The sequence below is a fragment of the Lathamus discolor genome, chromosome 1, assembly GCF_037157495.1.
Source record: "Lathamus discolor isolate bLatDis1 chromosome 1, bLatDis1.hap1, whole genome shotgun sequence".
Classification (NCBI taxonomy): domain Eukaryota; kingdom Metazoa; phylum Chordata; class Aves; order Psittaciformes; family Psittacidae; genus Lathamus; species Lathamus discolor.
In genome coordinates, this window is record NC_088884.1 from 164,398,792 (window position 1) to 164,411,124 (window position 12,333).

Genomic DNA, 12,333 nt, shown 5'->3' on the forward strand with positions numbered 1-12,333 from the left:
GTCATCACAATAACAAACAGCTGCTCCCCAAGGAGGGAGCTGCAGCGTTAAACCCCGAGGAGACCTTGACATCCAAGGAGGTTTCTGGGGGCTCCTGGTGTTTTCCGGAGGAAGCTCTGCTGTGTCCTTGGGTGGAGATGCCTCTTGGGTGGGATGGGATGCTGCAGCTCAGGAGCTGGTGGGACATTTTAGGATCAAGCTGGGAGGGGTTTGGTGTCGGTGCAGAGCTTTCTTTGGGACCACAGCCAATGGCAGCTTTTCAGGATGGGGGTGACATCCCTTATGGAGCTGGGACACAGGATGGGGCAGGGGGAGCTGAGCTTCATCCCTCACAAGATAAGGGAACGCCTCTGCTCGGGGCTGTGATCCGTCAAGGGGGGTGTTGCTGCCATGGGGCTGTGTCCCTTCATGGGGGCACATGAGGTCCTTGCCCTGGGGCTGCATCTCCTCAAAGGGGACACAGGGATCCTGCCATAGGGCTGTGCCCCAGAGGGAGGTGTCACGGACAAGGGGCTATCCCCCTTCCTGGTGGGTGTCACTGCCTTGGAGGCTGTGTCTCCCTATGGTCGGTTTCATGGCCATGGGGCTGTGCACCTTCATAGGGGAGGACGCAGGATCCAGCCATGGGGCTGTGCCCGTTCATAGGGGAGGACGCAGGACTCGGCCATGGGGCTGTGCCCGTTCATAGGGGAGGACACAGGACCCGGCCATGGGGCTGTGTGCCTTCATAGGGGAGGACGCAGGACCCGGCCATGGGGCTGTGCCCGTTCATAGGGGAGGACGCAGGACCCGGCCATGGGGCTGTGTGCCTTCATAGGGGAGGACGCAGGATCCGGCCATGGGGCTGTGCCCGTTCATAGGGGAGGACGCAGGACTCGGCCATGGGGCTGTGCCCGTTCATAGGGGAGGACGCAGGACCCGGCCATGGGGCTGTGTGCCTTCATAGGGGAGGACGCAGGATCCGGCCATGGCGCTGTGCCCCTCAGGGAGTTACCACAGGCACGGGGCTGTGCCCCTCAGGAGGGATGCTGCTGCATGCCGGCTGCATCTCCCCATGGTGGATGTCACGGCCATGGCGCTCTGTCCCTTTATGAGACGCATGCGGATCCTGCCACAGGGCTGTGCCCCCTCGGAGGCAGTGTTGCTGCCATGGGGCTGTGTCCGCTCAGAGGGGATGCTGCTGCCACCGTGTCTGCGTCTCCCCATGGTGGGTGGCACGGCCGCGGGTCTGCGCCCCCCAATGCGAGAAGGACACAGAGGTCCCTGCCGTGGGGCTGCGCCCCGCATGGCTCCCGCATGGCTCCGGCCATGGGCCCGTGCCCCCCGTGCCAGCAGCCGCGCCCCCGCCTCCCTGCGGGCAGCGCCCTCCCCGCGCTGCCCCCTCGGGCCGCCCGGAGCCGCTGACACCGCCGGGGGCGGCCGCTCCCCGCCCCTCGGAGCCGGCCCTGGCGGCGCCGGCGCAGGCCGCGGCTCGGCCCCGGCCCGCACTACATTTCCCGGCGTGCCGGGCGCGGCGGGGCCGGCCCGCACGGAGCGGAGCGGGGCTGAGCGAGAGCGGCCCCGGCGCTGGTGCTGCCGCTGCCGCTGCCCGGGGCGGGCGAGGGCAGGTGTGGCCGGCACGGCGCAGCCCCATGGAGCGGGGGAAGATGGCGGAGCTGGAGAGCCTGGAGACGGCGGCGGAGCATGAGCGGATCCTGCGGGAGATCGAGAGCACCGACACGGCCTGCATCGGCCCCACGCTCAGGTGCGGGGCGGGGGGCTCGGGCAGAGCTCTCTTGCCGCTCCTCCGTAGGAGCACGGGGGGAGCTGCGGGCGTTCTAAGGGCTGTATTGAACAGCCGTCCCTGCCGAGCGCCCGCAGCCCCCGGCCCGCCCCTGCCCGGCTCCCGGCGGCTGGAAGCGGCCGCCCTTGGCCTGGGTCGCCGCGGGGCCGGTTCGCGGTGCCCCTCGGTGCTGGTGCGGGAGGGGAAGGAGGGCGTTTTCCAGCCCTTAGCGCGGAATCGGGCCCCGTTATCACCGCAGCCCCTCGCCTGCCCGTCGCTTTCGTGTCGGTCTCGCAAATACCGTGGTTAATTGTAAAGCGGGTATGGGGACAGTTATCATCCTGACGCTGATATGAGTGAATGCCTCTGTTTGCTTAATGGAGCCTTTGTTCTCCTATTAAGCATCTATTTCCCGGTGGTTCTTGCAGTATCCTTCGGCTGGGAGAACCGGCTGCTTCATCCGTGTTAAGTGCCGAGCTCCTGCCCCAGAGCGCAGAGGGATGGAGCCGCTGCCCAGGAGCGCTGCCCCTTCCCTTTCCCTTCGGTTCCTTTCAGCGTGTCTGGGTCTGGTGTCTCGGCCTTTTTAGGTGTTTCTTTGTGATGCTGGTTAGGGTTTTGCTGCAGACATCCACTTCAGGATGGCTTTCCTGCTGCTTCTGTGGTGATCGGGCTGTGTAAGTGAAACCTGTGCCTCATGAGCAATCACCTCATTTCTTACCAGATGTGATGTTTTAGGTAAGTTATGCACAGCTATCTACAAGTATTGCTCATGCTTGAGCAAGCTGCTCTAGTGGAAGGTGTTCCTGCCTGTGCAGGGGTTGGAACTGGATGAGCTTTGAGGTCCCTTCCAACCCAAATCATCCTGTGATTCTGGTACTGTGATCTAAGATGTGGTCCTGCTAGCCAGACTCTACTGTTGGCTCCTGCCTGTACAGTGATGCTACATAATGACTTTGGCAAACTGAGACACCCCATCCCTCCTTCCCCCTCTGTAAGGTAAAGCAGAAGTTCCCTAAAGAGCTTTATATCAAAACCAGTGTATGTTACTCTGGGTGCTGAGCGTGTGTGTGCGTATGTTATCCTCTGGAAGGTTGCTGATAGAGATGGGTTGAGGATATTTACAGCTCATCGTAGCTAAATATATTGGGCTGTGAGTGGGGAAAGGTGGAGTTGTGGTACTTGGCTTCAGAATCTGAATGCTTGCATTATTGCAAGCTTAAAAGCTGGTGCTAAGCTTTGTCACTCAGCCCTTTGGCAGTGCTGTCGCTTTCGCCTTCCTCTCTGCTCTGCATCAGCCTAGGAGCTGCTCAACTGGAAATCTCAGTACCAGGTGGGATTGTTTCCCTACAAACAGCCCTCCCACCCCATCCACTGCAGCCCTTTGGCTTCTTTTCAATAGCCAGGTTTTACAAAGTCATGGTTTGAAATGACTCGCATGGCTTTAAAAAGCAATGGGTTTAAGCCGTTTGCCTTGCATTGATACTGCAGTGAAAGGGAAAGCTTTTGGTTTGTGGAACAACGGAGCACTGGCTTTATCTTGCTATAGGGTTGCCCATTTCTTTAGGTTTTTTTGACTTCTTGCCGTTTTCTTTCCGGAGTTCTCCTGTGAAAGCTTTAAAGGTAAATTGAATGAGAATGGGATTTATTAAAACTGAAACAACTGGTTCCAATGTCTGGGAACTGCCAGAATGAAGAGTGTGGGTGGTGTTTTTTCCATTTCACAGAACCGAGTGCAGTTGATCTTGTTCCTTAGTATTAAGGTTGAATGAGGAGCTTGGCTTAATGTCTATCTGCATACCCACATTAATAACAGTTTGAGACTGAGAAAGGGTTGTGCTTGGCTGTCAGTGAATGGTACTTCACCAGGAGTGGTATTATTGATACAGGTGTAAGCAATACCTGCTCCAAGCACTTTCAGAGTTGAAACTAGCCCAGCTCAGGGTAAGCGTGATGTGCTGGAAAAGAGGATGAAGGAAACTTCATCAAAGGGTGACTCACTTGTTATAGGCATCATGGAAGAAGTGTGTCTCCAGGAGCCAGGGGCTGGCTTCCCTTTGAGGAGCAGCAGTCCCAAAGTGTGGTTCAGAAACAGGCTGGGCTCTGGGCCCCTGCTGCCAGCCCGGGTTTGTTCACAGAATCACACTTTTATCAGTTCCTGACTTGGCAGAGTGAGATATTCCAGCCCCTTGGTGTCCTGGTGCAGTGCTCAAGGCTGACTTAGCCCAGAGAAGCTGTGTCTGCCCCATCCCTGGCAGTGTTTAAGGCCGGGTTGGATGGGGCTTAGAGCAAGTTGCTCCAGTGGAAGGGGTCCCTGCCCGGGGCAGGGGTTGAAGCTGGAGGAGCTTTAAGGTCCCTTCCAACACAAACCAGTCTGGGATTCGATGAATTGCTATTATCAGAGGGTGATGGAGGGGTTAAGATGTTAAATTTAAGGTCCAACTCATTCATCTGTCTGGGTGGGTTTGTGTTCCACCCATCAGGGAGAATGTTTTCTGCTAGACAAATAGCAAGTGTAGTAATTCTTGCCCTGGGGCAGGGGAAGGCTGAGATGCCTTCTTCAAGTCCCTATTTTTCTGCTCTGTTCTTGCTGTGATTCTGGGAGTCAGCAGCTGGGACTCCATTGTGCTGGGTGCTGGGCAGATGTGGGATGAAGCCTGGCCCTCCTCATGGAGAGGAATTTCATCCTAAATATAAAATAGGAGATGAGGGTGTGTGAGGAAGTGTTGCAACAGCCTCCATCTGTGTGATGAGCTGTGCTGGTCTCATGTCCTGCTATGCCCGTGACTCTGATGCCGACCCAGTCTCTTATTTTCTCTATTATACCTACCAGGGAATGTCATTGTGTTTGAAGGACACTGAACAAGTTAAGTGAGTCTTTGTGGGGATCCCCTTGAGTCTGCGATGCTCCTGGAATCAAAATAATCCACTTCAGGATGTCTTTCCTGCTATTCAACCTCTCCTAATTATATCCATTGCTCCGAATTCCACTTCCTTCTGTTCTAATTCCTCTTTTTCTTTTTCCTCTTGTGTTACGCTGCTTAGTTTTGCAGAGTATTTTTGGCTCTCCTCTCTGTATCTAGGTTTCTAAGAATCAGTTCTACAGGATCAGATAATGTCCTAGGGGAAGAGAAAACCTCTTCCTTGCTCAAAACCACCTCTTGGCTGAGCTGTGACACCCGAGTGCTCTGATTTTTATTGCACCTGATTGACTGATCCAGTTTGTTGCTGTTTGAGAAACTTTCTGCCCACTTCAACTCCTCTTTAGTGATGGGAAGCTAGCGATATCCTGACTGTGGCCACTGAAAATGAGGATGGATGGGTTAGAAACCACGGAGGATTCATTTATCCTCTGCGGTCTCTAAGCAAGGTTACTCTTGGAGATAAGGGTGATCCCTCACACAGCATTTGCTGAGCACTGAAGTACATGAGTATATATCGCTTTGGATATGTAGAGATTGCTTTATTGCCTGGCTGAGGCTGGTTTACTTTCTTCTGTGATTTGCTTTTCTCCCTTTAACTTCTTCCATAGCTCTTTGTGTAGAATATCCCACGTTTTGTGCTCTACTCCTTGATAACCAATGATTGACTCAAAGTGGCACAGAATAAAGGAGAAGCAGTGAGGTTATCTTGTGTGAAACCCCATAAATGTGGGCTTTATAGCTACGGCCACTTCTCCCTGTGCACAGCCTGTCATCTAAGGATGAACCTGTGTGATTACCCGAGTTGCTATTCATTTAGAAGCAGTTCTTGGTTTTGGTTGGGGATGTTTTGCTGTCCTCTCCCATGCAGCATCCTTTAACCACCGGGTGTCTTCCCACCATTAAAATACCAGCTTCTATTTTCAAGTCACTTCTTAGTAATCCAGCTTTGATTTTACAGCTCGAGCTCTGCAAGCCTGTCGCTCTTGAAAACCCTCTTCCTGCTCTCAAGCTGCATTTGCAGCCTTTTGAAGTCACTGAAGGGTTTTTAAGCAGCATTTGATAAGCTAAAAACTGTAACTCCGTCAGTCTGGCCGCGCAGATGTAGTTACAGTATTCCTGTGTCTCCTCCCCACTTCAGAAGCAGATACAATTACGCTGATACTGGAGCAGTCTCCTGCTGCACGCTGAGATTGGAGAAGCTCTCATTCCCTCAGTGTTTTAACGGGAATTACTGCTTAATGCAGACTTGTTTTCTCGGGAGCACTGCATCGTGCTCCTCGTTGCTGCATCTGTACCTTCGTGCCTGGTTCTCCTGCGGTGCGAGCTGCTGGGAAGCATCAAGGTTTCCAAGGGATTGTTCTCTGTGGCTGCCTGATTTCATGGTTGTTGTGCTGCCAGCTTTTGTGTCATCTGCACATTGTGTCATCAGGCTTTTTGTTTTTCCTTCTCTTTCTTTGATATGTATCTGCTTTCTAGATTGTTCCTTAGTCCCAACCAGTTATGCTGGGAATTACCTGTGCCCCTTTAGAAATGTGGTATCTCAGCAATTAATCACCCTGTGCTTGTATATGCAATTATATATTTAATAGGAGTTTAATATCTTCTAATTATGTGTGTTCAGAGAGATTACAATGTTGTTCGACCCAAGAATGAAATTTAAGCACATTTAATGGGGTAGGGTTTCTACTAAGCAGCTCTTGACTGAGATTAAAGCAGGACTTGTAAGTAAGCTCTGTTCCCTAAATCCTTATCAACTCTTCCATGACTGTGTCTGGGATTGGGGTTGCTCTGGCTGACCTGGAACCCTTTACTGGCAGTGTGTCATGTTTACCCCCTGCCCATAATGTCCCCCATGCCTGGGTTCATCTTAGACAGTGGAGCCAGAGGTCCTCAACTGCCTTTAGTTATGTTTCTAAGGATTCTTGGTCTTCTGGCTTAAATGCTTGCCAAACACTGTTCTCATTTGGGACTAATGGATAGAACTAAGCTCATCTCGCATAGAGACATCACCTTAGGTCTTTCTTGGTACCTTTAGGCTCTGGCTGAAGGGATGATTTTGGCTGATGGGGATGACGTTGGGCGACCTGGGCTTGGATGTGTGGGAGCCAGAGGTGCTGTTGCTGCAGCCCAGCTTGCTGATATCATTGGGTGCTGCCTTAAGTCCAGGCTGAAGCAGAACAGTGCAAATAGCAGCAGCTTGTCTGAGGTCCTGACTCCTGAACTGATGACCTGGAAGGGGATGTGCTCTGGTTTGTTTTCTTCTATAGCTTCAAATGGAGCTGAGCTAAAACTGTTACAGCCCTGTTCCTGTGTCCTTCAGGTTTCTGGTGCTGAACGGGGAAAACAGGCTTTGCTTTTAGACGTTTTAGACATCTAGACTTATGGATGGGCTCCAGCAAGAGCTGGGGCTCTTGTTTAGCTCCTCTGAGCTCCCCAGTGTCTCCTAGGCTGAAAGTTGTGGCAGTGGTACAAGCCCCCCTGGCTGGAAAACAGATCTGGATGGGAAAATAAGCCAGCTAGGGAATGTTTTGCTCTAATACAGCTCTGTTTCAATGTATTTTGCTGTGTGGTGGCACAATTACTGTTTCCATCCCAGAGGAGAGGCTATGTGGGGATGGGAATGAGGCATTCAGTGGTGGCAGGAGTTAAGATTGGATCTTGCTGGATATATAAAGGCTCAATGAGTTTGTCCAAGCAGGCACTAGCCTGGTATGTGGCTCCTGGTCCGTAGTCAGAGGCACTGACACGTACTTGGCCAGGCTGCCTGCAGTGACATACACGTTGCTGCCCATGGCTGGGGCTATGGGGTGCGTTTTGCTGGGCCAGAATTAGCTTAAGCAGTTTCCCATCTTCCGTTTGCTCTTCCCCAGCGTTGGGGTGGCACAGCATTCATGTGGGTGCTGGAACACAACCCTCCCCTTTCCCACCTGGTTTGAGTTAGGTTTTTCCACTGGCTCATCTCACCCCAGCTTCAGCCTGGGCTCATTTTGTGGCTTCCCAGTGTCTAGACTGGCACAAGGGATTTGGTGGCAGGATACTGGGTCTGGGGGCCAGCTGTGCTATTAGGCATCTTATGTCCTTGAACTTGGATGTGTCCTTCTGCCATGAGCTGCCTGCAGTTCCTTCACCTGGTAGAAGACTGTTTTACTGGTTTGGGGTGTGTAACTGGTTTATGGTGGGTCAGATGAGCATGGAAACCATGGCCCGGTAAGGAGCAGGAGCAGCAGTTTGAGCCGTCTGGGTTGGCTGTGAAGAACGAAGCCTGTCCAAGCTGGTCCTAATCTCTGTTCCAGTGGGTGAGATGAGGATAATGGTCTGTGTTACAGATGTGAAGAGAGGAGTAATGACAGGCATCTGGCTTCACATATTCCCTATTTGTGTTTTGGAGTGGAGGAATGAAGAAGGCATAGTGTCCCGATCACCGTAGAGACTGCTGTTACTGGTGTAGGGGGCTGGGATTGCTGTGGTTTGTCCTTCAGCTGAGCCTGCCTTGGGTGAGGAGAGGGGAAGGAGACCCTGAATGGGCTTTGGGATGAAGCGAGCCTTCTGTTATACATGCTGGGCTGGTTATGAAGTGCCTCCCCAAGGTCTTGGGCACAATAAGAATTGAAGAGCATCTGAAAATCACACACAGCATCTGCAAATCCCCTGAGGCCGCGTATGGTGAGAACCTCGAGTAACAGAGCTGAAACCATCCTGAGCTGTTCCGACTTCTCACCCTTCAGCCTTTGCTGCACATCACCTTGGCTCCATGAGTCCCATCTCTACAAGCCCCATCCCTTGCTTTACATACAGCAATTCATGTGAGATGCCAATTGCCAGCAAAGCGACACGGTGAAGAAGTAGCAGAGAGTGTCTAGACACTAACTGTTGGCCACAGAGCTTGCTCAGGAAGCTGCTTGTAACAACTGTGAATTGTCTGCTCATAAAAGCCTCGCAGGATCTTTTGAAGCATCTTTCAGCCCATTCTCCTGCCACCCAGACGGGGAAATCTCCTGAAGATGAGCCTGGTTCTCTGTTCATATGTCCATAATTAAAAGGCTTTTAAAAGCCAGTTCATTGCAGCACTGCTTGAATTGGTTTAACATTCCCTTCTGGTCGGGCTGATGCTGTTCAGCTCCAGGTTTTCTGCTGGGGAGGAAGAAGTATCAGCAGCTCCAGGGAAATAATCGGGTATTGGTGTTAATGGTGTATCAGGAGATGGACTGGTCTGGTTTCATGTGCGGAGCATCAGGGATCTCTGCCTGAAGGTATGATTTGCTGAATGAGCTCAGCTTTATGGATGCTTTCTTGTCTGCAGCGCCTTAGCACTGCAGACTGCTTTGAGATGGTGAGTCCTTATCATTGATATAACCCTTCTTATTTCAGTCTGCACCTGAAGGGAGCAGCTTGCAAGACTGTGCTGCTCAATTATTTATACCTCGGATGTGCTTGGTCTTTCTCACAGAAGCACATTCCTTTCTGGAATTGAATGAATCACTGTGAAAGGCCAGATGAGCAAATGCCTCTTCCTGTTCTGTGGGATGTGGTCTCGTGTCGGGGCTCTCAGCAGCTCCCTGAATGTATATTCCTCCTTCTCTGGGCACCTCGTCTGCGATAGCGTTGAGGTAGTGAGCAAAAATGGGAGCTTTCCCTTGAATTTTAGGGAAAAGCTGCTCGGTTGCTCAGTCCTGATACCTTACGGAGTGGTCAGTCTGTGTGAGTGAGCAGTATTACATGTCGAGCTGCAGCTGAGCTCATCTTTAAAGCTCTTCTCTGTCCTGTCTGTGATGGGGTGCAGAAGAGTAGCAGCTTGGGAGTTTGGTTGATGACCCCTTTGTAGGCAGAGTCCTGTGGCATTGAAGTCTACCCAGACAGTCCTTTTGGTCCTGCTCTTTCTGATTCTGCTTTTATTGGTTTAAAGGGTTTTTTTTTGTCCTTTTTCTAAAAAGGAAGAAAAAAAATGGTTGTTTAGTCATGGCTATGGAAGTGCAATAGCACTGCTTGACTCTTCCTCTCAAAGGAGAGCAAACGCAACCTTTGAGAAGGGCCTGAAAGGACTGGGATTGCTTAACCCAGAGAAGACAAGATGGGCACACAATTCATCTTCATGTGGAGAATAGGCTGTTGAGAAGATGAAGAAAAGCTCTTCTTTCATGGCTCTGTGCAGGCTGGGACGTGGGCTACAATTGCAGCTGCAGGGATTCAGGATAGATGCGAGGAAGTGCTTTCTACCTAATAGCTGAGGAAATCATGAAAGCATTTGTACCGGTCACATCAAAAGCTTCTCTTCTTCATTGTCCCATCTCTGACAGTAGTGAGGAGTGGGTGCTTAGTAATTGAGATACAGAGCAAACAGAGACTGGAAGCTCTTTGGAGACTTTCAGCACAGTTTATAGAGCTCTATTCAAGAGCTTCCCCTGGATCTTTTCTCCATGACTGTCCTGTCAACATTTTGCTGTGCTCTCACATTTTACACTGATGAGTTCTGCTGTTTAATTGTGCCTTGTGTATTCCTTTAGGGTTTCAAATTGGTTTTCTTTGTTAGGAGAAGGTCTGGGCTGTCACAAAGGATGACAAGAAATAGTTAAGTCATGTTTTCTCTTGCCTTCCAAACTGAAGGTTCTTAATCAATTCATTCCTTTCTCCTGGTGAAGCTCTTTTGAATTGCTTATTATCCCTGTTGCTTTTCTTGGTGCCTTTTCTCATGCAACTATCACCTTTCTGTGATGATGCTGGAAAGATCAGAGCTGCGCATCGTGATTGAGATGCAGATTCACATCTTGAGGTGGGTGAAGCAGCGCAGTGATGTTCTCTGCTTTGCTTTCTCTTCCTTTTCTTGCAGCCTCTGTGGTCTGAGCCAACACTTCGGACACTATAGCCACAATACTGCTGGTGTCTCTTCCTTGGTGGTGGTAGTTAAGCTGGAGCCCTTAGGTGTGTTATAAAGGGCTTGTCCCTTGTTCCTCCCCTTGGAGCGTCCTGCTTCGCACTGCTGACGCTGAGCTTCGTTTGTCATTTTGTCACCTGATACTTGGTGTTGTAAGATCCTTTGCAGCTTTTTGCTTTGGAGTTAAGCCAAGGGAATAGTTCTGTGTCCTCTGCAAAGTGTCATCGTGATGTTCAGCCCCTTCTGCAAGCGCTGTGAAACACATTGGCCTAGAGAAACATCACCCATCTATTTCTCCCTTTGAATTTTAATGATGCTGTTAACATTTGAGTGTCTTAGGCTGACCAGATCCCCCTTGTTACCAAGTCTGACTCCTTCAAAGCATGCTAGTGAATCAGAAGTGTGAATGCCACCCAAGGAAGCTGTTGTCTCCTTTGCTGTGTTGTGTTTTACATGTTAGCTGGCTGTTTCATAAGAAAGACTTCTGCTTTGCCCAGTCCCGGTCAGTGCCCTGTAGCTTGCAGGATTCTTCATGTGCTGCAGAAGCCACTAAAGAAAGTGGGATCATGTTTTCCATCTTCCACTTCAGTGTTAGTGATAGGTTATTGCTGATCTGTGGCCCGGCAGTTGTATGTGACACAGCTTTAGTGTTCTGGAGTAAATACAGCTGTTCGTTTCATTGACCTCCTCTAAGCATAGCATCCCAGACTGGTTTGTGTTGGAAAGACCTTAAAGCTCCTCCAGCTCCAACCTCTGCCACGGGCAGGGACCCCTTCCACTGGAGCAGCTTGCTCCAAGCCCCTGTGTCCAACCTGGCCTTGAGCACTGCCAGGGATGGGGCAGCCACAGCTTCTCTGGGCACCCTGTGCCAGCGCCTCAGCACCCTCCCAGGGAAGAGCTTCTGCCTAAGAGCTCAGCTCAGTCTCCCCTCGGGCAGGTTCAAGCCATTCCCCTTGGCCTGTCCCTACAGGCCCTTGTCCCAAGCCCCTCTCCAGGTTTCCTGCAGCCCCTTCAGGCACTGGAGCTGCTCTCAGGTCTCCCCTTCAGGAGCCTTCTCTTGTCCAGGCTGCCCCAGCCCAGCTCTCTCAGCCTGGCTCCAGAGCAGAGCTGCTCCAGCCCTCGCAGCATCTTCTATTAACTCCTCAGGTTGCATCAGCAATAGAAGTTTTGGGGTAGAAACTCCTCAGTTGCATCCATGGGATGCAGCAAACCGTTTTTCCAGCCATTCCATAGTAGAATTTTCCAATTTTCCTGGTGAAGCTTCCTCTCCCTTGCTTGCCATGACAGTTTCCTGGTGTTTCTTTCTTCTGATGTTTGAAGCAGCTACTAGTTTTGCATGTATCAACTACTGAGCCTTTCACGCACCTCTTTTTGCATGGGTTATTTGGCGCGTGTGCTTACCTTACTTAAAGTTGTAATCTTTAATTTTTCCAGAGTTGGAAAACTTGTCTCTTATTCCTTGGAAGTCTCATCCTGCTGTTTGACCGTGGTGCCTGAGGGGGGGTGTGTGTGAATGCTTCAAGCCTTTCTTCATAGTTAGTGTACTGCTGCCTTGGAGCACATAATGTCTTCTAAGCAGTTTTGGTGCCACCCACAAGCATTTAATACTTTGAGCTGTTCCTTTTTAATGTCCCTTATGGGCAGGGAAGAGATGAAGATGCAAACTGGTTTTCTTCTTTGTAATGATACATGATGGTAACGGTTTTCTCCCTGTTATAGAATCATAGAATAGTTAGGGTTGGAAAGGACCTCAAGATCATCCAGTTCCAACCCCTCTGCCA

The 12,333-nt window shown here is 51.1% G+C and overlaps 1 protein-coding gene across 2 annotated transcripts in view; it reads left to right on the top strand.

The window, feature by feature from the left end:
• Positions 1–1,567: 1,567 nt before the first annotated feature.
• The window catches only part of EXOC6B (exocyst complex component 6B), a 307,872-nt gene continuing 297,106 nt past the window's right edge, over positions 1,568–12,333 (top strand). For both annotated transcript variants that reach the window (XM_065662494.1, XM_065662503.1), the window contains exon 1: positions 1,568–1,744. In XM_065662494.1, the coding sequence (XP_065518566.1) occupies positions 1,632–1,744 (113 nt within the window). In that variant the 5' untranslated portion in view covers positions 1,568–1,631. The remainder of the gene's footprint in view (positions 1,745–12,333) is intronic.